The following is a 24,903-nucleotide window of genomic DNA, read 5'->3' as shown; positions in this document are numbered from 1 at the left end:
AAATCTAAGTTCTTCGGACACTACAATTAGGCCGAAATTTCATTAATTTTAATTCGGAAAGCTTTTCTGTGCTAGTTTTTATTGCACTATTAAATGTTTGAAATTATAAAAGCCAGCAAAAAGGTATAAAAACAGACAATTTTGTCCAAAAATCATAGTTTTAAGATCGCACAACTAAGCCAAAAAATCATTAATTATAATTCGGAAAGCTGTTCTATGCTAATTTTTAATACATTAACAAATCTGCATACTCAGTTTTTAAATTTAAAAAATTCAATTTTTTTTTCAAATTTTGACAATTCTAATGATGTAACCCCTTATAAAATTTTCAATTTTCTAAAATTTTCTAAAAAATTTCAAAAATGTATTTTTCGACCGGACATGGCAAGATCGACTCAGCTTTCGATGCTGATCAAGAATATATGGTTTGTAGGGTCGGAAATAATTTCTTCACACTGGTAAAACCTTCTGATTAAAATTAAAATTCCATGAAATGGTGTAAGTATCAATAACCCAGGTACCCTTAAGGTAACCTCTAAATTTTACCACAAACAGAACTAAGTCTTATTAAATCTCCTTTAAACCTAAACCATACATAAAATTCAATAATGTAACAATCTAAGTTGAATTCTATTGCCGCAAAAAAAATTCGAAAAAATATGCGAGTTCTGAGGACTTTTAATGGATATTCTTTATACTTTTCAAAAATTAAATCTAAAAACAATTCTAGCTTTTGGTCGGGGATTGGTGTTGGACAAGAAGTAAGGCTTAAAAGAAAGCTTATCTGTAGAGTTTTTTTCTGTGAATTCTCGATTTCCCCCATATAATGTAAACGGTTTTAACATTAAAGCCATAAATACATATGCTAGATTTATTGTTTTTGCCTATTACACATCATTATTACATTTCAAAATTTAAGGTTTTTTTTTTTGCAGTGGCTGCTTATGCTGCGGCTCATATATACATACATATATGTATGTATATTCCTATATCTATGTATATATATTCATTGGATTTTTAATGAATAACGAGCTCGCCGCTGATCAGCGTCTCAAAATTTTGTTGTATGCTGCTGGGTAGGTTAATTACACACTTTACTCGACAATAATTACATAATGCTAGAGATATATATATGCAGATCCGAAGTGCATGAGTGTATGCATGTGGTGTGTTCCGTGCGAACGTTCACTTCTGGCACATCCGCCTGCTCTCGCTCTCCAGCGAAGCGTTCAGAGGTGAATATTCCTGCATTTGAATGAATGAATGTGTGTGCTTGCTTGTGTCGGTGTCTGTGGTTATGGTTGTGTGAACGGGCATGTTTACTAAATGTTTTAAGCGCTAGCCTTTACTACATACTAAACAACTGTACAGCTAATTTACCTTAATTATTATATAGTTTCATTATTTCCAGCATTTCTCAGGGTGCTGTGCTGATCTATGCTGTCTGCGGGATGGGATGATGGGGGGCGGAGGGTGAAGAAGAGAAGGGGGTCTTACTTAGCCTAATTAGGGGCGGCAGCAACGCTGCCCGTGCAGAACGGATGAATGACAAATCAAAATCCATAAAATCATAATTCACAATCCATTTATACGCATATCATCAGCTGCGGCTTCAGCTGGCTGTTCGTGTTCACTTGGTGCTGCGAACTATGCGTATAACCCTTGTGGACTATGAAGCAGCAGTCTGGTCCTGCAGCCTGTAGTTCTGGAATGTCTTCCACTCGCCGGTGTTGTAGTCCAACCGGATATGCGACTCCACTAGGCACAGTGCCGTGTTTCCGTCCTCTTGTTGAACTTTTTCCTGTGAAAAAACAAATACAAAAGGCCATTAAATACGAAAATATAAATGTTCAACTTTCTAATGGAAATGAACAATCACTAAATTATTTTCAAGGCAATTAAAGCAGATTGAATGAAGAAATTGCTTGTTTTGTAAGCAAAATAATTAGCTTTGTAAATAGAATATGAAAAGAGATTGTTATTATTACTTATACGTGTTTTAACCACTATAAAATCGAGGGCTTTTAGAACAAAGGAATTTAAAAACCTTTACAACCTGCTTAACGACATTTAAACTAGGGATGTACCAATGTAGTATGTCCCTACAAAGTCTTACCTCTGTTTCGCCCAGCTTGATGACCAGAACATTTTCATTATTCGGTCGCGGGTTCTCCCGCAGACCAGCCATAAAACCAAGGATAAGGGCTTTATCCGGACGCGAGACACGATTCGCCTTGCGGAACATTTCATGCGCCTTGTGTACGTGCTCGTTCTGGAAACAAATAATGGGTTAATTCCAGTTTAAAGTTCATTCGATTAGTTTATCTCACCGAAAGCGAGAGACCGCGTCGCTGTGGTGCCTGCTGCTGCTGCGCGGATTGTTGTTGGGGCTGTTGCTGTTGTGCCTGCACCTGAACCTGGACGGTGCGAGTGATTCCGGCATTGGGATTTCCTGGCTGTTGGCCCTGCCCACCGCTGGTGGTGGAGGTGACCAATCGCTGCTGCAGGGTCGGAGCCGGCTTGTGTTGGACCAGTATTTGTTGCTGCTGCTGGCGCGGCTGCTGCTGCGACGCCGATGCCGCCGCCGGGCTCGATTGCGTGATAATCGTGCGCTGCGTGCTGCCCGGCGCCGCCTGCACCTGCACCAGTTGCGGCTGCTGGCCCGGCCGCTGTATAAGCGTCAGGCCCTGCGGCAGCGTGGTCAAGCCTCCACCAACGTTGGTCATCACTGGCCGTATAATTGTTTGCTGTGAGGACTAATGGAAATTAAGATTATTAGTATTCCAAATAATTTACACAGGGTTTCATGTGAAGCAACAATATCTCTATGGCTTTGAACAGACGCATTTCCTGACGTTTCACTTACATTTCCGATGACATTGGTGGGCTGCTGCTGTTGCACAATGACGTGCTGTCCACCCAGCGAGCTGGTTGGGATAAGGGTGGGCAGAATCTGCTTGCCGGGCTGCGTACCCTGCTGTTGCTGCTGGTGCATTTGCACACCGGTCGCCGACGTCGTCTTCACGAGACTAGGCGGTCCAGCCGCCGTAGTGGTCATGAGCGTGGTGCCACCGAGTCCCTGCAGGCTGCCCACATTGCTGATAGGTATTTGCTGGTACATGTCACCACCTATGTTTCGCAGTATAACGCCTTTTTGGGTAAGTATAATGGTCTTGTTTTTGCCAGACGTCGGTGAAACATTCAGAGCGGACACTCCGCCGGGTCCGACAGCGCCACTTGGCTGCATCAGGACCTGCGACAACTTGGGCTGTTGCGTGGCCGTCGTGTTTGCCACGATCGTGTGCTGTGGATGGGGATGCTGCTGCTGCATCTGGGCCTGCATGTGTTGTTGCTGGGCAGCCTGAGAAGCTGGTTGAATTGTCACCGGTCGGTTCGGCAGCTGCACATTCTGAATATTCAGAGTGTTCGACTGTCCGGGGGAAACCACTGCAGCAGAGGTGGCTACCAATGGCGGCGGATTCGATGATACTACAGTGGTGGCCTGCTGCTGTTGCGCCTGTCGGAGCGGCGTCATTACCACACTCGACGTACCTGATGTCTTCAACAATATCTTTGTGGGTGTCTGCGCGTTTCCACCGGCAGCTGTTGTCTGGTATAGCGTTGTGGTCTGCGGCAAAGGACGACCGTGTGTGAACGAAGTAAGCGTCGGTAGCATTGGCTGCTGCTGTTGCACCTGCTGTGGCTGCTGCGGCGTTGCTATGATGTACTGTGTCTGCTGCTGCTGCTGCTGGGGCTGCTGTTGCGTTGGCTGGGCCTGTTGTTGCGTCTGCTGTTGGATCTGTTGTTGCAGCAGTTGCTGCTGCTGTTGTTGCTGCTGCTGCTGCTGGGAAGCGGCCGCGGCACTCGACGTGCCAGCTTGCTGCTGAGCACGCTTAGCCGGCTGAATAATCGTCTGCGATATAATCACCGGGCCGCTGTTTGTCGCAGTCTTCAGTTGGCTCAACGGCATCGTCTTTATGGCTTGCGACGGTATTGTCGTGGTGGTAGCAGTACTACTGCTACTAGGCGCCGCCAAAGCCTTCTAAAACAAGAAAAGGATATATAATTTAATATCAGAACATAATGAACATAATGCAGTAAACGTCGCCTTTAAAACCTACCGCACGTTGAACACTGGGTGATGATGCTAGTATGACGGGTGTGGAGCTGTTGATCAGAAGCGGCGGCTGAGACTGCTGCGGCGACTGCTGTACCTGCACTGTCTGCTGTTGCGCCTGACTGCCACTGGGCCCAGCCGCTGCTGCAGCGGCGGCCTTCGCCTTGGCGGAGGTTATCTTCACGGAGATATTGTTGGGCAGATTGGCCAGCGGGTTGGCTGCCTGACGCAGCTGCTGTGGCGTGAGCAGAGTAGTCGTGGCAGCTGTACTTGTCGAGGGCGAAACACCAGTGGCACGTAACATGGGCTTGATGTCCAGCTTCTCCATTTTGATGGTGGTATTGCCAACGGTGGTGGTGGTAGCGGTGCTAGTGGTGGCTCCATTGTTTTGTCGTTTCTGCGGCGACGTTCGGATGAGCAGGTGCGGAGTGCGCTGGACCAGGGACGGTGGCTGCTGCTGGATAATGACACGTTGCTGCTGCTGCTGCTGGCCCTGCGACGAAGGCGAGGTCTCGATCTTCTCGAGCTTGATGCTGGCTGGTACTATGATCTCCTCGCTCTTGATCTCGATTTCCTGCTTAATTCGTTTTGGTGTGTGATTGAAACTGTTGTTGTTGTTGTTTAGTTTCGCAGCAGCCTTCGGAGTGCGCGGGCTCTTCGTCTTGGCCTCGACGGCGGGTTTTCCGGGTTGGTTATCCACAACAGATGTGGCGGTGACCTGGCCGAACTCCAGTGTAGCTGTAGCATACTCCGGCGTCTCCGGTTCGCACTCCATGGCCGATTTACCCGCCAGCTCCTCGTCCAGCGGCTCCTCCAGGCTGCCAGCGCTCTGGTTGAGCACCTGTGGCTCCATTTTGATCTCAAAACTGTTGTTAGCAGACGTGGGAGTGACGGGCGTCTCGCCTCCACTAGCTGTTGCCCCATCGGTCGGAGAGCTGTCGCCCGTATTGGCAGCGGCTGCCGTGGCCGCTGCAGCTGCAGCCGCTGCTTGCTGCTGCTGCTTCTGCTCTTGTTTCTTCTGTTGCTCTTCCAGTTGTTGCTCGCGCTTGCGCTTCTTGGCGGCCGCATATCCCAGCGGCTGTTCGGTGAACTCGATCAGCTTGATGCCGCCATCCTTGCGGCCAGCTGGCGTCCGACTGAGATTGGGCCTCTGGGCGGCATTGCCCGGAACGGTGGCCGAGCGGAAACCTGTGGTCGGCATTCGCGACGGTATTCCCTTCAGCGGAGTGGTGTCTGTCATCTTTCGAGGCATGCCGCGCGACCGCAGTGGAATTGTGGGGGCGGACGCCTTCTTCAGCGAAGACTGCGCATCCGCCGATTTGTGCAGCAGCTCAGTGCGCAGCTGTGCGCTCTTGGGCTTACGCTTCAGCGTGAAATGCTTGACGGGAGCGGGCTGTTGACCCACCTGTAACCAGCAAGCATTGGGGTTAAACATAATTTTAAAATTTTTGTCTTACGAATACATTACCACTGAGATCAGCGCATTCTTATTCAGGTATTGGCACTCCAGAGGCAGCATGCCCAAGTCCGAGTGTTTGGTGACCAGTTTGCGCAGGTCGTTGACCATGTCTGTGAAGATCGGACGCGTGTCCTCGTAGTCCGAGATCTCTGTGTTCAGCGAGCTGGTGGCCGGAAAGGTCTTCATAGTCTCCGCCAACATGGAGACCCACAGCTCGGAGTCCAGCCCTGCCACCTCGATCACTTCCTCCAGCTCCGCCTTCCACTGTAATTGACGGCAAACAAATTAGAGCGAGCCACCGAGAGCCACCCATCGCGGCAACCCACCCACACACATATGGCACGCGCGCGAGCAAGAGAGAGCTCGCGTAAGAGAGAGAAATGTGTACACAAAAGTAGAAGTGGCGGGAAACACATTGCTTATATTTATTTTCACCAGTTGGCGAAATCGCCCTGCAATTGGCAGAAAATAATAGCAAGGACACCTCAGGACACTTGCAAACTGATTGGATTTGTCAAATTTTCAAAACATTTTCACCATTTTCAGCACTTTTCACTATGGTTCATGTTCACCAACAGAAAGCATAGGCTGTATACGTGTTTGTATCTCTCAGTGCGTGCATGTGTGCGTGTGGGCTGGCTGGCTGGCTGCTGTTGGCTGGTGTACTTTTTTCCCATACACCAACGCCATTTACCTCTTCCACCAGACGGCGCGGAATGTGAAGGAAACTGAGGAGGAGCTTCAGCTTGACCTGCGTCTGCAAGTCTGGGAAGCATTCCTTGATGTTGCGCAGCACCTCCTTGTTCAGTTGGGAGCATATCGAGCCGTTTATCCACGAATCGTTCGAGGTGCCCAGTTTATTATGCAGCCACAGTGATGTGTCGCTGTCCCTTACGTTCGCCATTTTTAACGCCTTGCGCCTGTCCGCTCGCGGGGCACACACTGCTGTTTACGCCAAACGTTGACCCGCCCTGTTGCACGGCACTGGTTAATTACGTTTTTCACTTTCCGTCGCGCCTGCACGTCAACAAAACACACGGAAAATCCTTCGAAAAATTGTAATAGGAAGCGCACGCACACATTAAAAACGGAGGAAAAAAGTGACGCCAGTGTGACCGCGGTGGCCGAACGCGAGAATACTAAATACACTGCTTGCATTACGGCAGCCCTGGCTTCTTGGCGTTTTAGTGTGGAAAAATACTGAAAACTATAGCTGCTGGGCACACTGGATTTTTCGAGCAAGCTACATTTTTTAAATAGGAATTATTGAAATGGAAATCCTGAATGAAGATGCATCAAAAACACTTACAAAACCACCAAAAACTAGCATGTCCACGGGCGGCAAAATCCTGATAGCAGCCACCGGCGGAATCGGCATCGGCCTGTCCATTGTGTGCGCCTCATTTGTGGCACCTGCCTTTCGACGGATTTGTTTACCTTATGTGCCCGCTACAACAGAACAAATCCAAAATGTGCTCAGCTTCCTGCCCAAGAATTCCCGTGGCAAGCTGCTGGACATTGGCTCCGGCGACGGCCGCATCGTGGTAGGTAAGTCTAGCTGCTCCCAAGCAACTCCCAATGCCCCTTATTAATTTACTTATGTAATCCTCTCAAGCGGCGGCCCAGCACCACCGGGGACTGAGAACCGACGGCGTGGAGCTGAATCCTTGGCTAGTCTACTACTCTCGCCTGGCTGCTCTACGTCACGGGGTCTCAAAACAGACGAAATTCTTCCGCCGCGATCTGTGGAAGTTCGATATAAAGGATTACAATTTTGTGGTCATCTTCGGAGTGGAGCAGATGATGCAAGACCTGGAGCATAAACTGATCACCGAGTGTCCCCACAACACAAAGATCATCGCCTGCCGCTTTCCACTGCCCAACATGGAGCATGCAAAAATCATTGAGGACGGCGTAAATACCGTGTGGTTCTATGATCTCGACAAACAGAGTGGGAGCAGCTAATAAATGGCTGAGAAAAGTTTTAAGATATTGTAGTTTTATTGTTTTCCACACGTAGAAAACGTCGCTTAAGACAAAATACTAGAGGGGAAGAGACACTCGGGTCATTATAACACACTTTTTACCGTATAAGAATACAAAAAGGACACTGGCACGAGACCTAGATGAGAATGGAAAGCTGTATCGCTCGCCGGAATACAAATGTTGAGAAGGAACAATAAAATCAGAGGCAGTGACGCTTGCAAGCGAAGACGAAGGCTAAAAGCGACGTCCCATGTAAATGCACTTGGTGGCCTCCTCGCGATAAACGTCGACGAAACCGATTCTAGTGTAAAAGTTGATCTGCCCAACATCTCGCTCGGGGACGCACACATGAATGCCAAAACATCCGTTCGCTCGCAAAGCGGCCAGCAGAACAGTTAGCAGTCGCTTGCTGATCCCAGAGTCGCGCTCCTCTGCCTCCCGGAAAGTGCAGGCACTAATTACGGCGGGAAAGGAGCCGCTTACTTCTACTGGACACTGCTCCACAGTCTCGTTACCGCTGCTGCCGTGAAACTGCTCCACAAAGCGGGCGACAAGCTGGGTCAAACCCTCACCAGTCTCGGAGTCCTGCAGCCTGAACTCCTTGGGATACTTGTCACGCATTTCCGAATGCCAGCACAGCTCCCGGTTGCGTCGAAATATGTTAACATCCAGAGCGGCGCAGGCATATCCCACGATGGAGTTGTTATCGTCATACGCCACAATGCACAACTCCGGGCTGAGGGTGACGAAGGCGCCCACCAATCCGTCCGCTACGATGCTAGCCACTCTTACAGGCAGCGGAAGAGGAATGTAGCCGCCTCCGTTCAGCTCCCGTTGCCATTGAATGTAAGTGCGGGTGCATACCTCATTGACATTCTCCTCGTCAGCTGGACAGTAGGGTCTCAAGAGATAGTAGTTCGTTGTGGGTTTTTCAGGAAGCTTGTAGACGAACAGATCGTTGCCCGAATCCACAGGCATCAAACGCTGTAGGTCAGCAATTAGGCCGCCCCGAAAGACCCAGGGCTCCTGGTCACCGGACATGAAGGCCTCTTTCCAACCCTTGCTGAACCCTAAAATTAGATTGAATGATAAGTTCCTAAATCAAAAATACAATTCGATTATGTTACATGTATAACTGCCTTCCGTGTAGGAGGACATGTTATGAGGAAATTTTCCCAGTGCCAGCCACTTAATGTAGCAGTTGAGCAGGGACAGGGCGCCGGATATGTCCCACACATAGGAGTACAGCTCGTGACAGATCTCCTTGTTCTGGCAGTTGGCGATCTTGATCAGCAGCTGTAAGACGCTAGTGCAGAGATCGTCGAAGTGCTCACTACGTTGCAGCCACTCACTGACCTCCGGCTTGCTGCTCTTGTCCGCATCGCCACCAGCGGCGGATCGGTCTTGCAGTATTACATTTGCGTTACCCTTCAGCCAATTGAATTCGGAGAGCAGCTTGAGGCCACGGCTGCCGTGCTCGAATGGCAGGTAAAAGAGATCGCATAGCAGGCCGAGATCCTCAACAGTTATCCTTGATCCGCATTTCTCCACGGTCGGGCTGAAATAAATGCAATAAACTTTAAAAAAAAATTTTAAATAGAATGCAGAGCTGTCATACTCATGTTCGTTAGCTTGTATAGATGGCGCATCGCTCTCCTCGCGCATCTCCGTGTTCGAAATTGGTGATGAAGTCCCGCTCTCCACATGCATGCTCTATAAAAAATAAATAGAGATGAATAACATACACACAGTTGCACAATAAATCATCTCCAACTTACATGCACATCGTTTACAGACTCCATGAGCACATCGTCTGCCACCAGCTTGGGTGCTTCTTCTTTCGGTGATAACTGGGAGGCTATGCTGCTGCTGCACTCCATTGGCTCGTTGATACCGGCACTCACTGGACTTAGACTATTGTCGTCCACCATAGTGTCCACATTGAGATTGGCCACCGGTTCCAACTTGTTAACTAATTCTTCTTCCGCCGGCGCCGCCGTCTCCACCCCCAGCAGTTGCTGCTGCTCCTTCTCCTTATCCTCCTTTAGTTCGCTTTTCGGTTCACCATCGCTCGGCACCAACACTTCGGTGTCTAGACCCAGTTTCACCGAAGCCTCTACACTCTTTGCCTCCATGATGGGCACTGGGACGATGGAGATCGGTATCTTCTTGGGTAGTTCAATATTGCAGGCAGCCGTTGTGGGTATGGGATTGATGATCTCCTCATTCGTGACCACTTTGGTGGGTGAAACCAGAGAGTTCATTACAGGATTGGAAATGGGTGTCAGCGAGGAGGTCACGGTGCTGTTGTTAAGGGTTTGAGACATTAAAATATTAATTACTGGCAAAAATTAATTACCAGACTTCCGCAAGCGCCTGCAGTTGGGTGGTGTTCACCTCTGGCACTGTTCTTGTATTCGTAGACGTGGTCGTAGTGGTGGTGAGACTCATGCAAGTGTTTATTGAGGGTATAATGGGAATGATGGGCATGACCATTTGCACTTGTGGCTGCGGCTTGGTTATTGGTCCCCAGGCTTCCTTCTCCATAAAGAACTCCGGCAGCCAGTCCGTAATGGCGTTCCTAGAAAGACTTTAAATGTGAGTACATTTGGCAAGGATAATTATTAAAGCTAAGCGCACTTTAGAGCCACCCTTGGATGGTAAACGTTCTTCGAGAGGAACTCTGCCGGCAGTTCGTCCTCGTTTTCAGTCTCTAATTTAATATCTGCACTCAATGAACTATTCATCTTCGAATCCAGGTTGCAGCGTGACCAAAAGGCCAGAGAGTGAATGGCTATGAAGTTGGCGTAAAACTCGCAGTTGGGATTAGTCATCACCCCACGCAGATATGGTATCAGCTCTGGAGACCGCCCAGTGTAAGGCCCCAGGAATACGCGCTTCTGATCATAGTCGTTGGCATGAAGATTGTCCCAGATGCAAGGCGGACGACGTAGCACTTCAGTAATCTCCTGTATTGACTGAATGGATATGGTTTTCGATATCACTTTGTCCCCCGTCCACAGGATATCGATGTCATTGTTCAGCTTTGAGCCCAGGGTGTTGAGGTACTCCGACTCCTGAACATTGGGCACGGCCCGAGAGGCGCAGTACTGCGTGGGACAGAACAGGAATTTGGGGCTGCCAAGATGCGTGTATATCTCATTGGTGACCGAAACCTGGGCGTTGGCGAACGTCTGAAAGACCTCCTTATCTCCCTTCGAGAGCTCCGACTCGATGTCGTCGAATAACAGGGCGTAGGCTTCACACCCAAACTGCGAAACTTGATCTAGCTTTCGCTTCAGTGTGGCTATTTCCTTGGGGCTGCTGTAGGTCATATCCAGCCCAGGTGAGAGAGCATAGTAAAAAATGATCCCCGCCTCCTTTGCCGCCGCAATTAGACCTGTAAGGACCCGGGAATTAGGGCAAGGATTAGGTTATTGGAAAAAGTACCTACTGGACAGGTGATCCGCCTCCTCGACCGTGTAAAGCTCTCGCCAAAACGCCCGATGCTTGTAGTCGTCCTTGGGGGCATACATGTATGAGGGACTGGAGCCATGGAGCTCCATTGACTTGAGCTTCCGAAAGAGGTCTTTGCGTTGCTCCGTAGTCCACGGCCGGCCGTAGAACCCCTCGATTACTCCGCAGATAAACTGCCGCTGGCCATCGGATTGAGCTGAACCCACTGCGTCTGCCATGGATACGGATAAGCCGGGACTTGAATGTTATTTTCCTTCTCAGGATTCAGCAAAGAACGGTCAAAACCATGGAGGCCGTATCGATACTACCGTCAAAACAAAACACAATCGCTATCGATAGTCACGTCTCTAATGTTCATATTTCATGGCTGTTTCTTTTGCCCCCACTTTTTCGCCTTGGAAATCGTGATAAAAATATAATAACAAATTTCTGAAAAGACAAATAAAGAATTTTTTATTAAAAGAAATTCCACAAGCGAAAATAAAAAAATATCGATAGTGCAGCTATTTTGGTATTTTGCCGGTATTGTAGTTCTTAATTTCGGTATTTTTCATACTCCGGTCACTTTGTTTGGGGCAGTGTTTGTTTTTATTTTGTTTGGCTATTTGTTTAAATTTTACTAATGCAGCCTTTTATTGTTATACGCAACTACAAGGCGGATGATGAACTGAAGTACCAGGAGCTGGTACGGGACTACATTATGTCCTTCTCCAATAAGTCCTTCTTCGTCTTTTGCTTCAGAGAGGTGAGTGCAACGACTACGTGACCTATCTCTAATTGTAATCTTTCTTGTTCTTAATTAATAATTACTTGTTAATTATCCAACCCAGATCACCCTGCAGTTCATAGTCATTACTTGGGCGATATTCTTCATATTTCTTGGAGTGCCGCTTCTTTTCTGTGCCCTCACCGTGCCGATCTGCATCTTCTGCCTCTTCGTGGGCACATATTTCTCCTTCTACGCGAAGGCAGTGGAGCTAATGCGGGTAATTTGGAGTACTTTATCCCTTGGGCTAATATTTCCACGACTCAACCCTTTATTTCAGACGAAGCCATTGCAATCCCTAGTGGCCGAGTGCTACGAGCCCTTCATCTTCCGCTGCTCACCCAAGGAGGCCAGCTACCAAATCTTCATTGAAAATTGTCCCTACGAGGAGTCGATTAAGAACAAGTTCCGTCGCCGGATTGTGGCCGCGATTAGTGTGAAGAACCATCATGCTGTTTACAATGCAGCCTGGATCTATCGCTTCGCACTTGAGCCAAACTATCCATACCAGACGATCATGGGTCCGATGGTGAAGCTGTTGGCCAAGAACTGTGTGAGCGGTGGCTACGCATCGCTGGAGTGCACAATGTCCGAGTGGCAGGAGTGCGAGCGAGACTTTTACGACGACTTTGGGTTCGTCACACGCCAGATTTACCATAAGAAGATTATCGGTAGCAGCCTGTCGGTGATGAAAACCCAGCTAACGTACAGTCTGCGAGCGGATGAGGCTCTTCACAAACAAAACTAGGGCTATACCAAAGGTGCAATATCTATATAGAGAATCTCGATCTGTTCTGTGAAAGCTAGTTCAATATTTACGTATTTATTCTGTGAACTGTACATTCCAGTTACGTATTGCGTCCCGAACACAAATCACACCGAATTATGCTCTAGTTGGTGTTTCTTTAAGAGTAAGAGTGAAATTAGCCATAGTTTAGACTATTTCCTATATAAGCTGGCAATAGTCGATGATAAGAAGCACCACCTAGAACTAAGCTAATAATAATCGCCACTCTCGAAATGTTTAAATAATTGTAATCACGTTGCGACATTGCTTTTGTCCTGTTTTATTATCTCTGGTTTATTCTTTGACATATTCTATTTAAATAAATAAAATATTTAGTAATAAATAAAAGTTGCATAATGTTTTAGCGTAGATTTTTAATGCCACACATCTAACGATTCGCGCTTGTTGCTGTGTGATTCTGCTGTAGGTACATTAATTGCTCATTCTTTGATGCATTTGTCGGTTCTTAGGCCCGTTAACATGGTTGAATTAAAGTGAAATTTAGAAAATAGGTCCAGTTTTGTATTTGCTCTTGCACTGCGTATAAAAAGCGATTATGCCGGACATGCTGCATTGTTTAACTAATTGAAATCTGTATTCATTTTTATTTGGGATCATCTGTTCCTTCCATATGCATATACATTTATGTATATTTAGTTTTTCAGTTACAAGTTTTGCTTTAGCGCAACTAATTCTTAAAAAAATAAACTGGAGCCGCACGCTGGCCGCTCCGCACTGTAAATGTAACTATGTTTCGATAATTTTAGTTTAGTTGGTTTCACTTGCATCAACTATTTATTAAAGCGTGTTTCAAAACTGGCTGTGAAATTAGCATAGTTTCCCATTTCGTTATCAATTTGTATTGTTTTCTCCTCCTCCCTTCCGTATAATAACCCGCGGCTGTTTAAGGTAAATTGAATTCTTTTGGTTTCGTCACATGCAGCCTCCACTTGGGTAGCTATCGTCGCATCTGGCAGCGGTAACTGAGCTCTTAGAAGAGTTTCACCCGGCGCTTCAGCTCATTGCGTCGCCACTGGGGAAGTCTGTAGAACTCCGACCTGGCACACTGCAAGATGTGCTCAAACTCAATGTCCGACAGATGGCGCTGAAAAGGATTAAGAAGTAAGTTATACTCGAGATTCCTCACTCGATCTTCGTCTTGAGCTCACCTCCAGATTACAGCGATCAACATCCGAGGGCAGACGATAGTTTGTGATAAGCAGTAGGTGATAGGGATAGATCTTAGCCGGCTCGTGCACCAGCATCGAGTGAGCCATGTTGGGCAGACTGCGACGAATGAGTCCAGCTTGCGGATAGTGGTAGGAGAGAGCCCCCGAGTACGTGCTTGAGGCGGGCAGATCCCCGCCCATCAGGGCACGTCTATCGCCCTCGGTGATCGAGTCCACAGAAGCTGAAAGGAAGAAAATACTTTATAATAGAAAATAAACTCCATTGCGAAGGGTTCCGGATCTTACCCTCAGATTTGCCGCAGCTCAAATCCGTGCTGTGCGTCTTGTCGCCTAGACCTCCATACGAAAAATCCTACATGGAGAGTTCTTAATTAGTTTTCCAATCATAAAACATGAAATGACATGCAAGCTAACTAACAAAAACCCAAAACCAGTGCAAAATTATGGAGAAAGTACATAGATCTTAACTAAAAAGGGATTCAATTCAAAAGATGTCTACGGCATAACAACAGCAAAGCGGTCTTACAGTGGCACCATGCATCGTGGCCGCAGCAGATGTGGTGGAGCTGAATGTGTGGGAGCGTGGTGCCAGGCCGTATCCTGGCTTTGGCACATGGCGCAGCGCACTCACCACTGGGCAGAGTAGATGGTGTTGTTGATGTTGATGTTCATGTTCATATGGTTGATGCAATGTTTGAGTTTGAGTTTGGTTTATAGTGTGTATGGGTGTTAGTTTTTTATGGATGGGTGGGTGGTGTTGGTGGTGTTAGGGCAACAATAGCATACACATAGATATTTGATTGGAGTAGCATAGGATTAGACACACAAGGAAGCAGCAGACCAACCAGTTGACAATTATATTGTTAGTTCATCCGTGTGAGCGACCAGTAGCAGCATTAGAAGTAAGAGAAAGACAAACGAGTACCGTCAGCATCGATCGACTTATGATTACATAGGGCTTAGCTACATGTATATGCTATATTAGAGGTAAGCTACGAGACATAACTGACACAGCCCGTCACCGAGGAGGATCTGATCTAGAGCAACACAGGCAGCACTTACTGAGCTGTAGCCGTTGCGTATATAGGGCAGAGTCGTTGTTTTGAATCCGTATCCGGGCTTGGGCGGCGATCGGTAGGAATGTATGGCTATAAACGTAATTGGGCTATATATATAATATCGGAAACATCTACTTAAATTGCCAAGCGAATCGCGCGCCTGAAAGACTAAGGATCAAGGATCGTTCTACTGGCTAGAGGATTACCATTGTAACTGGGTGCGTTTCCCAAGGATTTGCCAAGCGAGCCGCGATAGCTGGTGGAGCGGTCGAACATCTCGTCCTCGTAGAAGGGCTTCTGGTGGTCCAGATTGCGCGAGGGTGAGGCTCCAATGGGTGATTCATATCTACAAGGGCAAGGTGTAATGTGATTAATAATTAAGCTGCTACATAGCTCCATAGCATTTAAATCTAAGCAGGGTGCAATCTTATCGATCCATATTTAAACCTAATAAAAACTTCAAAAATAAAACCAGCAAATGAGCTGTTAAGCCAAGCAAACTGATAAGCTGCCTTAAATAGTTTTGACTTGATTTTTAACCAATATAAACGATAAGGTAATAATGGTAATGGAATTACAATTAATTGTTAAGCTGGTAACCTGCTCATACTTATATCTGATTATTCGGACGAACTTTCTTGAGCGACCTACCTCAACTTGTAGACCGGCTCCTTAGAAGCAGAAGGCGTCCTGGAAGCATTGCGCGGATCCAGATTATTTTGCTTCCACTTCCTATACTTGGCATGCTCCTTGAGGTCCTTGGCAATCACTGAGCCGATGCCCGAGTTCAGTTTCTCAAGCTGCTCGGCCTCGCGTTGAAGGCGTCTAGTAAAGGTGACGAATTCATTAGAGGCTTTATGGAACCAACTAGCTTGGCTACTCACTGCTGCTCCTCGCCGTTCTTGGCCTTGCCATTAGTTTGCTTGCCATTCTCATCCTCGTCGTCGGACACGGGTACACCCTTGTAGGTGTCACTGTACCGCCGCCGGCGTTCCGGATCCGTGTACGGATACGGTGGAGCGGGAAAGTCGTCCCGCTCGATCTTGGGCTGTTCGCCCGGCGGCGGCTTCTTGGCAGCCGGATAGTGGGACAGCTCTATGGGCTCCTCGTTGTTCATGCCAGGACTCTTGGGACGGGGCGTCTCCGAGCGGATGGCATCTACCAGGACCTTCATGGCGCTGCGTGTCCTCGAGTGAGGACGCGACGGAGGACGGCTACCAGCCACTGAACCCGCATTACTGGCCGTGGTGGCGGCGTAGGATGAGGGCCGGTGGAAGTGCGGCGACAGCGGCGTTTTGTCATAAGGATCAATGGGCTTGCGCAGATAGTGTGGCGCATCCGTCAGATAGCTGTAGGTATAGATCCTCGAGATGTCCTCGGCATTGGGTCTTCCATACTCACGGAGTATCAGACCGGGACTAACCGTTCGATAGTGCTGCAAAGGTAACCTCATTAGTTCGCAGTTCAGGTTACATCTCTTCATGCAGTGCCGCGTGTTTTTTGTTTCAGGGGGTTTTATTTTTAGTACAATTCAAAAACGATGGCATAAATGATGGGAAATAATTAAAATCATAAAGAAAACAAACCTTGCGGCTAGAGGAATAAAGTGAACCATTAAAACTCGGTGTTCTGGAGCGGATGTACTGAAAACGAACGATAAATAAAAAACGCAAGCTCAAAACAACTAAAATGCTAAAAAATTTCAAATTATAAAATCATAAATTGCATTTGTGTGTATGTGTGTGTGTGTTGGTAGGTGCAAAGTAGGAGTGAGACTAAAAGAGCGATATTCTTTAAAGTATAGGAAATTAATAAGCTCAATTTTAGGTTTCCGCTTGGTAACATAAGTTGTTATACCTATTATCATAACATTAAATTATATTCTAATGGGGAATATTAAAAAATATCGCTCAGTTCAGTTAAAAAAGGTGGATACGTGGATGGCTTGTGTTTCGTGTTTGCACTTTGCAGCATTCAAATTAGTAGCAAGCTCAAAAGCCGCTTTAAGATCGGGATCGTGTTGGATTCTCGTGCTTCTTTGTTGCTGGATATGGAAATTGGGCCATTGGTATCCATGTCAGAGTCACTACTACCTACCATCTCACTAAGGGCACTGGAGCTCATTCGGTCGCACTCGGTATCCGTGAAGTTGCCATTAGAGGCGCCACCGGCCACCGAGGTACTTCCGCCGCCTCCTCCGTTCAGGATAATGCCAGACTCAGAGGGACCTGGGCCGCATCGTGGATGCCAGATGGCACTGCCCTGCAGGTACATCTCCTCGCCGTCGCCGAAGGGATCACCACACTTGGTGCAGCGGGCACAGGTGGGATGGAAGTGGTGATTGTCACCCGCCTGCAGAACTTTGCCGCTAATGAAGCGACTGCAGTAGGCACACTTCACTCCGAATCCCTTCTGATAGCACTTCTCACAGTAGGGCACCGCATCCTTGCCCATATATTCCCCGTTGAGCACCACCTGGCAGGCCTTGCACCGGAAGCAGGAGACGTGCCACTGCCTGTCGAGGGCCACCAGAGCCTGGCCCTCCTTCAGCAGCTCTCCACATCCGGCACAGTCGTTGGGATCGTAGTCCTCCTTGAGATGAGCCTTGTGCGAAATCACACCGCCGTGCTGCTGGTGGGCAGTGGCCCGCGTGGGACTCTCCGCCGGAGGAGCTGGCGAGGAGACGCCTCCTCCGCCTGACTGACGACTGGGCGACACTGGAGCACCCGAGACACACTGCTCGCAGAGCACCTCCTTTCCGGTATTGGTTACCTTTGAGGAAAATAAATGTTTATCATCAGACTAAGCCATTATATGAAAAGGTAATGTAACTCACCTTGCTGCCCGACTTAAAGGGCTGCTTGCACTTGGAGCAGGTGAAGCACTTCTGGTGATACGTCTTGCCCATGGTGCTGACCACCTCACCCTCCACGTACTGCTGGCAGTTGGCGCACTTGGTGCCGTAGAGGCGCTGGTAGTCCGGTATGCAGTAGTAGGCACTGTCCTTTGTGAAGAATCCGCCTGTGGCCAGGGATTTCTTGCACTGGCAGCACTGGAAGCAGGCCTTGTGGAAGTGGTTGTCCGCCACGCGGAGTACCTCGCCGGAGCATTTTTTCGTGCATTTCGCACAGTAGATTTTTTGCTTACCTATGGAACAAAAGAGATAGAAGGAAGGATCACCGATTAGTGGGGTTGACAAACGCTGTTAAACCAATTCATTCAATCAGTGGTATCGCCTGATTACGTATACGCAGTGTTGCGCTGATGTCATATGCATGTGATGCGATAATGCCCCAACCTTGCCCCGTTTCGTCGCGCTCAGTTCGAAGCCCCGTTCTGCCGTTTGTGTGAGGGTACATATTTGTATGTCTGCAGATGTTGTTTCGGCATAAAAAATATATATTTATATATCGTATGTCGGTTGAACACACTGAGATTCGTTACACTAGTGTCTCCGACAGTATGTTTGTTTGTACATGTGTTTGGTATTGACAGTCTCAGGCAGGCAAAACTCTCCTACATATGCACATAGACATATATCGTTCTTAAGTTGCCATGACTCACACGGCTGGCAAGTAATTAATCTTATCATTGATAAGGCCAAGGGCAGCACACACCAGATACTCGTATTCCTTTTATATAAAGCCAAGCTATATACTCGCGCATTGTCAATGTACACACATGTGGGGAGCAGGTTAAATAGATCCGACATTTGCATGTTTATATTTCAGATACATGTGTATAATGTATGGGAAATACCCAAACAATTTAAAGAAGAAAAAACGACTGTGAATGGGGTGAAACGCAAACCCTACTCAGCAGGCAAGACAACCTGTTTGTGGTTAAGCGAAAAGACCTACAAAGAATTTGAGATGGGGTCAAAATTGTCATTTTTACAGATTGGCAGAAACTAAACCCATAAACCAAGATTTCTTAGAAGGCAAGCGTTGCACTTTTTCTTATGCCCGGTTTATTTGATGAAAGTCACGTTGATAACTACAAGCCTTATCACATGTTTGATCAATGAAGTGGCAGTATCCCATATTTGTTCAACACGTTCTTTATATAGTTTCTTGGTATATAAAGAAGAAGGACAATATCTTTCGAAGAAAATTAAATAGGAAGTCATATAAAATTAAAGGTTGAGGTTGCTAATTTAGGGCGAGGCATCATGCTTCTAACCTAATAATATGTCCATACAAATATACCACTCTTAAAGAACAATAATAATACTTAATATATGTATGTATGTATTCTATCTATGTATATATTCTACCTATATATTTATATTATTTTGACCCCAAAACCGTTGTGTTCAGTACACTCTGAAGCCTGGGGCTTCCCAAAGACCTGGCATATACGGGGAATGAGCCCAGTAGCGTGACGGCAGAACGCATCGAAACTAATTGTTGGCCATGACTGATGAGTCGATCTGTTCTGGCGGCTTTCTTCTTTCGCCTCCCCGGTGGCTGGCGGCTTCACTAGTCTGCGGTTGATTAAATAGACAGCGGAACAACAAACAGCTAAAAGCAGCCGGTTGCAGCACATAAAAAGAGAATATAAATATGTATATGTGTGTATGTCCATATACACAAGTCCAACCGCATTATGGCTTGCTGTCTAAGCACTTTTCCTATGCGTCTCTCTGTCTCTTTTGTTTTTTCAGGCCGTTTGGATTTTTTGTTTTTCCACAATTTGTTGCCTTTTCAAATTTGGGTTGTTGCTTCCAAAATAGAAATTATATTGATAAGCTCGTCGTAGCTCACGTATATTTGTGCATGTGCCGTTAGCTTGTTTTATAATAGTGACGTAGACCGAATAAATAGGGACCAGCCGCTATCTAATTTTTCATTAAGGAAAGGCTTACCTTTTTTGGCCATAACTGATTCAACTATTATGTTTTTCTGAGTTGCTTTATTGGGGATTCGAAAATGAAGTACAAAATATTCTAACTTTATCCTAGAGAAACTCTTCGAGAGATCAATGGGATAACCTATACTCAGATTATCAAGTGCTTAATACGATTATAGACTCTATAATGTAGAGTATTAAAGCTTTATCCAGTTTATTGATATTAAGGGATTGAAAGATTTACAGAAAGCAGAAAATTGATTATGAAACCCATATATATATAATATATATATATAATATTCGTCAATTCGCAAAGGTTTACAAAAAAAAGGAAGTGCTTTGAACTTTGAACCTTAAGCCAAAGTCCTCAGAGCTCTTACTTATTTAAGCTTGAAAAGGAGTGCCTCTCGACGTATCAGTTCAATGCAGAGTTCATTTTCATATCAAGATAAATAACTTTGTTTGATGTTTAACTTAATTCTAGTATATTTTGGTCAAATTAATCTGACAAACAACCCACTATATATGTTAAATAATTTATATACGCCAAGAATGAATATTTATTTGTGCGGTGACGCCACCGAGACTTTTCACAGAGCGGTCCGTCCAGTCGGAATGACAGCAGACCTGATCGCTATAACAGAGAAACTACAACAGATACGATTCCCCGAAAGCGGGCTTTCGTCACTAACGTGGACTTCCGACCCTACTGAAAACTATGTGATTGTAACAAAATAGTATCTGAGTGTGCGTGTGCGGGTTTGTTTAAACTTCGTGTACGTGTTTTGCTACTTTTAATTTATTTCATTTATGTATGTTCGGACTGCCTGTGTCGGCTTTGTTTATTATGCAATCACACATTTTTCCGCGATTTACATATTGATTTTGGCGCTTTGTTTATTGGGTTTTCAGCACATTTTCCCTGCATTAGCACTAGCCCGATAATTGGGAAACAAAATCCATTGCAAATTGCAAATCTTCATGCAACAGAGAGCCGGCAAAGCGGCGTCGTCGCTCAAGTTAGTATAATAAAAGTTTGAGCGCACACTTTTAGGTTCGCTTTATTTATTTTTTTTATTGTAATTGCGGAGAGCGATTTTAGTGCTGGCGCTGGTGATGTCATCGTCGCCATCGACCACCACCGCCGAGAGCTTTTCGCTGCGGAGTTGGACGAGTGCGAGTGCGAGTATCTTTGCCACAACTTGGACCCGCAAACAAACTGGTTGGTGGCCGTTGTGGAGCACGCTCGAATTTGAAATACAAACAAACAATACGAAAACACGGCCCGAAAACACAATATACTTTGTGCATATATAATGAAAACCCGTCCGGCGACCAGGGGGCAAGTCCAAGGTTACCCTCGCATTTCTCGAGCAGGCCTCAGAGAACCCCATCGATTCGATGCGGAGAGGTCAAGTTGCAGGGCAAAGGAAATATTTTAATTAACATTTGCCGCGCCCAAAAAACGATCCTAACCTTAAAGCAATGCAAACTTCGGGAAGCCGAAGTTTATATACCCTTTGCAATTCAATTATTGAATCTAAGAAAGCTTAAAATATTCGCAGACAAAACAAAACAAAAAAACTTATAACTAAGCCAAAAAAGCATTAATTTCTACAATTAGATAATCCATTTCTGGAAATCAAATATGTATGTATGTATGTATAAGCAGCATAAACATAATCTAGGCAGAATCATATAGTTCATGAATCTGTATAAGCCATGATTAATAAATTTATTTTATTCTATTTACTCCATTCTATTCATTTATATTTTCATTTTTCCCTGTGTATAAAAAATCGAATTGGAAAAGCAGAAAAGAAAAAACACCATAGAGAAAGAGAGAAAATGACCTTCGTCAGTGGCGCGACATGCACTCAATGCGCACTGTGCGAGTTCACCCCGGAGCAAGTGCGTCAAATCCTTGACTGAATTTCAGGAGGATAATGTCGAGGACAATGCAGGTCAAGGCGATACGCGGAAACAGGTGAGCAGGCAGGCGCAGGCACTGTGGGAACGTCACTTCGACGTGACTGGAAAAGAGCCTCCTAGTTGGCAGACAATAAATAAAACCGAAAGCAAACATCATCGCTCTCTTGTGCATTCCACGCCCACGATTCCTCCACCTACGGAACGGTTCTGTTTATACGCACACAAACATTTTTAGTTGTGAAGAGCAACAGCATAAAATATACAAAATGAGCGAAAAAATAAACGAATCAACAGCTGTGGTCACAAAAATAGCGAACAAAGTGGAAGGTGCAAGGTCTGTGGAATGAAACTTTAATGGGAAACTTGCCTTTTACTTCTATTGTTGTGATATTGGGTTTGGGTATTATAATTATGGAAAGTCGACATTAAACAATAGATCCTCCTTTCGCTGAAGTCTCTTTTTTCTCTTAATTAATCTTTAAAATCGACTTTACTTTTAATAATTTTATCATTCAAACAGCAATGAAGTGCGGCGCCAGAAAGTATGCAATGGTTCAAGTAAAGGATATTTTAAGCTCGCTGATATTAAAGTTAAATTTAATTTTGATTAAAATGCTAGAAAATCATAGCAAAGAGTTTATTTCAAACCTTTTATTATCACCACAGCTGTCGGGTCTGTATATACATAACTATTCCACGCATTACTCATCAAATTTAAATTGCTTTGCAAGTGTTTTTTTTATGCTGTGCTACCTGACGCATCGTACATACTATATACATATATGCTTAGATATAAGTACACCAAAGTTCGGTGCTTCGGTCGATTTGAAAGTGCTTCCTGTATGCTTATTAGACGAAAAGTGAAAAGAGCAACCGCCTCACACACAAGTGCAGCTGATGACGCTGCATCTACGAAAATAGCATTCAATTAGGCAAGTGGACGGGTTGAGGCGAAGGAAACAACGGAGGTGGCGGGGGCGAGCACGAGACATAAGAGGAGATGCCACTTTCTAGGCAAGTGCTCTGACCCATATAACCCCGCCTGGGAAACGCTACGAAACACTACGAAATGCAGGCGAATGCACAACAGGCACGAACAAATCAACGGACAAAATAAATGAGAAAAAATCCGACTAAATGAATGAGCGCGGGATGGATGGGATGTGACGTTGGGGGAGGAAGGTGGAGGTGGGGGAACGGGACTCTACCCCTTTCATTTTCATTTTCATTTGAGCAAACGAAAAAGGAAACCCAGTGGAAGTCAATGTGCTTGTCATGAGTTCATGTCGAGCAGTTGTTGCCGCTATAGCCAGAGATGGAGACTCTAGATGGCTATTGTTGAGCCTTTTAGGGGCGAGGAGCAACGACTGCACGTTATGGGGTCCACAACCACATCCACAACGACGTCCACTTCTCCGACTCCATCAAGTCCAAGTCAATTATGCATTTTAGGCACGCATGCGACTACTTGTAGTCCGGGCCCAATCCACTTTAAAAAAATGAGGTGTGTAAGTTATTTTCTTTAATCACTTCCATAGCTTAATACATAATAATTTACACTTTGCTTTCATTTATTTAAAAATGTAGTTGTAGGACCCAAAAAGTTTCTTATTTGAACACAAGCAGTATATTAGAAAAAACCTTATATTTACTCCTTCCATTAAATTGAGTTGTTTAAATACCGGAAGCATCATTATTTTAACTAATATTGACATCCTACTTTAAAAAATTGGTTGTAGATTACAACTCTATAGAATAGTATATGTTGTATATTATAGATAATTTTTTGCGTAAAATACATAAAGTACATAATTTAAAAATTTCTGAACTATTGTTGCATAATTTCCACTGGATTATAAGCTTATTTTCCAGCCCTTTTCTTTCAAATTAGCATTTATATTTTCCAAGTGTATGCACATGAACTCAATTAGGGACAGTAGCGGAGTATTCGAGTAATTAATCATTGACAGTACAAGTACGAGTACATGTCTCGGATAACGGTAGAATAGCCCTTTGCAGCGGCAACCGGAGAACGCAGAAAATGTAAGAATATAAAAAAGCTCATTCACATCGAACGGGGTTTACAGGTTATTTGAGAGCACAGACGCTCTCACGCGGCGGGGCGCCCTAACGGTATCGTGTGTAATTGCAGTTGCATGCACAAGCACTTTGAGGTTTATTCGGTCAGGTTTTTAGGATTCTCCCTGCCGCCTCTCCACGATTTGAGGCGTAACATAAGAAATAAAATTCAAAGAGGAAAACACGAAACTTGTTCTTACAACAACACTGACGTCATCGCCTCAGTCGCAGCTGAGAAATTAAAATAGGGAGTGGACGTGGAATCATATGCGACTGTGGGGTGGTGTGAGTGAGTGGGAGCAGGAACGGGAGCAGGGGCCATATTAGAGAGGAGATCCAACGCTCTCAGCTGGCCAGCAGTAGTATTGATTGATGAGTGCGAGTGGGAGAGGAAGGTAAATATGAGAGCACCACCTAGCACAGGTTCATAACCACTCCCGATACGATACCCTGCTAATGCCGATAATGCCATAATGCTGCTATCGGAGCACCCACCACCCCCTGGCGTTGGCATTGCGCAGACACACACACACCGCATAGCACACGGGAGCGTTAGTTAGAGAGAGTATCGGTGTCGGCAGATAACTTACCCATGGCGAGATACAGCTACTGCTATGCTCTTCGCACTCGCGCCTGCAAAATGGGGGAGGGAAACACACACAGAGAGGAGCACCACACAGACGATATGACACGCACGAGGAAAGCACAAATACACGCGCACAGGTCACCACTACTTCCTCTTCACTTCACTAACAAAATTTTTCTTCTGCTTAGATTTTTTCTATTTGTATCTTTCGCCGTATGCATTCGCAATCTGCGTAGCGCGATTCTTTCAGTATGAGTGTGAGTGTCAGAGAGTGGTCGGCGGTGTGTGTTCAAAAAAGACGACTTTCCTATCGATTTGGGTGCGTATTTCAATCGTGGAACCGATGAAGCTATCACTTATATTATACTCGTCTGATTCTAATTCTCAATCGGAGCTGCGACCAGAAAAAACACCGCACCACCAGCAACAACGCAACGACACCGACAGCAGCAACGAAAGTATCTGAGAGCAACAACGCAACGACACCGACAGCCAACCGAAAAGTATCTGAGAGATACGGCAATTCGGCCTAGAGATGGGCACGTGAGATGCACGCGTGAGTCTTCACGACACGTGCCGCACTCATCTCTAGCTCGTGCTCATCAAAGAACGAAC

The 24,903-nt window shown here is 45.9% G+C and overlaps 5 protein-coding genes across 12 annotated transcripts; 2 read left to right on the top strand and 3 right to left on the bottom strand.

Moving 5' to 3' along the window:
- Positions 1 to 836: 836 nt before the first annotated feature.
- Nelf-A (Negative elongation factor A) lies at positions 837 to 6,726 on the bottom strand. Its single transcript, XM_020957753.2, has 7 exons — positions 6,271 to 6,726; positions 5,586 to 5,840; positions 4,122 to 5,522; positions 2,867 to 4,042; positions 2,331 to 2,756; positions 2,117 to 2,272; positions 837 to 1,801 (listed from the first exon to the last, which is right to left on the bottom strand). Exons 1-7 carry the CDS (start codon positions 6,478 to 6,480, stop codon positions 1,670 to 1,672), a joined length of 3,756 nt encoding a protein of 1,251 aa, XP_020813412.2. The 5' UTR covers positions 6,481 to 6,726; the 3' UTR covers positions 837 to 1,669.
- LOC110188187 (ATP synthase subunit C lysine N-methyltransferase) lies at positions 6,708 to 7,564 on the top strand. The gene is made up of 2 exons (XM_020957763.2): positions 6,708 to 7,124; positions 7,192 to 7,564. The coding sequence occupies exons 1-2, from the start codon at positions 6,848 to 6,850 to the stop codon at positions 7,539 to 7,541; spliced, it is 627 nt and encodes a 208-aa protein (XP_020813422.2). The 5' UTR covers positions 6,708 to 6,847; the 3' UTR covers positions 7,542 to 7,564.
- On the bottom strand, positions 7,559 to 11,403 carry Oga (O-GlcNAcase). The gene is made up of 7 exons (XM_020957754.2): positions 11,017 to 11,403; positions 10,203 to 10,962; positions 9,922 to 10,143; positions 9,341 to 9,866; positions 9,181 to 9,275; positions 8,690 to 9,120; positions 7,559 to 8,632 (listed from the first exon to the last, which is right to left on the bottom strand). The coding sequence occupies exons 1-7, from the start codon at positions 11,255 to 11,257 to the stop codon at positions 7,797 to 7,799; spliced, it is 3,111 nt and encodes a 1,036-aa protein (XP_020813413.2). The 5' UTR covers positions 11,258 to 11,403; the 3' UTR covers positions 7,559 to 7,796.
- A 134-nt stretch (positions 11,404 to 11,537) lies between these two features.
- Positions 11,538 to 12,940, top strand: LOC110188186 (uncharacterized). The gene is made up of 3 exons (XM_020957762.2): positions 11,538 to 11,784; positions 11,870 to 12,025; positions 12,086 to 12,940. The coding sequence occupies exons 1-3, from the start codon at positions 11,662 to 11,664 to the stop codon at positions 12,551 to 12,553; spliced, it is 747 nt and encodes a 248-aa protein (XP_020813421.1). The 5' UTR covers positions 11,538 to 11,661; the 3' UTR covers positions 12,554 to 12,940.
- On the bottom strand, positions 12,857 to 24,809 carry Unc-115a (actin binding LIM protein Uncoordinated 115a). Of its 8 annotated transcripts, none has more exons than XM_020957756.2 (11): positions 24,293 to 24,797; positions 17,677 to 17,987; positions 16,938 to 17,612; positions 16,427 to 16,483; positions 15,725 to 16,275; positions 15,492 to 15,665; positions 15,047 to 15,186; positions 14,845 to 14,930; positions 14,068 to 14,134; positions 13,762 to 14,003; positions 12,857 to 13,697 (listed from the first exon to the last, which is right to left on the bottom strand). In XM_020957756.2, the coding sequence occupies exons 1-11, from the start codon at positions 24,294 to 24,296 to the stop codon at positions 13,584 to 13,586; spliced, it is 2,421 nt and encodes an 806-aa protein (XP_020813415.2). In that variant the 5' UTR covers positions 24,297 to 24,797; the 3' UTR covers positions 12,857 to 13,583. The 8 variants fall into 8 exon arrangements, with proteins under 8 accessions (XP_020813415.2, XP_086688030.1, XP_020813414.2 ...); XM_086831904.1 differs by lacking the exons at positions 14,845 to 14,930; positions 24,293 to 24,797 and adding exons at positions 14,309 to 14,415; positions 18,139 to 18,329; XM_020957755.2 differs by lacking the exon at positions 24,293 to 24,797 and adding an exon at positions 18,139 to 18,327.
- Positions 24,810 to 24,903: the final 94 nt, after the last annotated feature.

Source organism: Drosophila serrata, unplaced genomic scaffold (genome assembly GCF_035046125.1).
Source record: "Drosophila serrata isolate PLE 108 unplaced genomic scaffold, ASM3504612v1 contig_241, whole genome shotgun sequence".
Taxonomy (NCBI): domain Eukaryota; kingdom Metazoa; phylum Arthropoda; class Insecta; order Diptera; family Drosophilidae; genus Drosophila; species Drosophila serrata.
The sequence above is the reverse complement of the archived record's forward strand: the minus strand, read 5'-3'. Positions and strand labels throughout refer to the sequence as shown.

Bases quoted from the DNA above. Each gene is read 5' to 3' on its own strand.
- Nelf-A (XM_020957753.2), bottom strand. From the start codon at position 6,480: ATGGCGAACGTAAGGGACAGCGACACATCACTGTGGCTGCATAATAAA. The intron at 5,841-6,270 runs GTAAATGGCGTT...CGTCAATTACAG, and splicing joins CGCGCCGTCTGGTGGAAGAG to TGGAAGGCGGAGCTGGAGGA. The intron at 4,043-4,121 runs GTAGGTTTTAAA...TTCTTGTTTTAG, and splicing joins CACCCAGTGTTCAACGTGCG to AAGGCTTTGGCGGCGCCTAG.
- Unc-115a (XM_086831904.1), bottom strand. From the start codon at position 18,199: ATGTACCCTCACACAAACGGCAGAACGGGGCTTCGAACTGAGCGCGAC. The intron at 17,613-17,676 runs GTGAGTTACATT...TTTTCCTCAAAG, and splicing joins CCTTTAAGTCGGGCAGCAAG to GTAACCAATACCGGAAAGGA. The intron at 14,004-14,067 runs GTAAGATCCGGA...TCTTCCTTTCAG, and splicing joins GAGCTGCGGCAAATCTGAGG to CTTCTGTGGACTCGATCACC.
- LOC110188186 (XM_020957762.2), top strand. From the start codon at position 11,662: ATGCAGCCTTTTATTGTTATACGCAACTACAAGGCGGATGATGAACTG. The intron at 11,785-11,869 runs GTGAGTGCAACG...TATCCAACCCAG, and splicing joins TCGTCTTTTGCTTCAGAGAG to ATCACCCTGCAGTTCATAGT. The intron at 12,026-12,085 runs GTAATTTGGAGT...CCTTTATTTCAG, and splicing joins AGGCAGTGGAGCTAATGCGG to ACGAAGCCATTGCAATCCCT.
- Oga (XM_020957754.2), bottom strand. From the start codon at position 11,257: ATGGCAGACGCAGTGGGTTCAGCTCAATCCGATGGCCAGCGGCAGTTT. The intron at 9,276-9,340 runs GTAAGTTGGAGA...TATTTTTTATAG, and splicing joins AGTCTGTAAACGATGTGCAT to AGCATGCATGTGGAGAGCGG. The intron at 9,121-9,180 runs GTATGACAGCTC...CATTTATTTCAG, and splicing joins ATACAAGCTAACGAACATGA to CCCGACCGTGGAGAAATGCG.
- LOC110188187 (XM_020957763.2), top strand. From the start codon at position 6,848: ATGGAAATCCTGAATGAAGATGCATCAAAAACACTTACAAAACCACCA. The intron at 7,125-7,191 runs GTAAGTCTAGCT...AATCCTCTCAAG, and splicing joins CGACGGCCGCATCGTGGTAG to CGGCGGCCCAGCACCACCGG.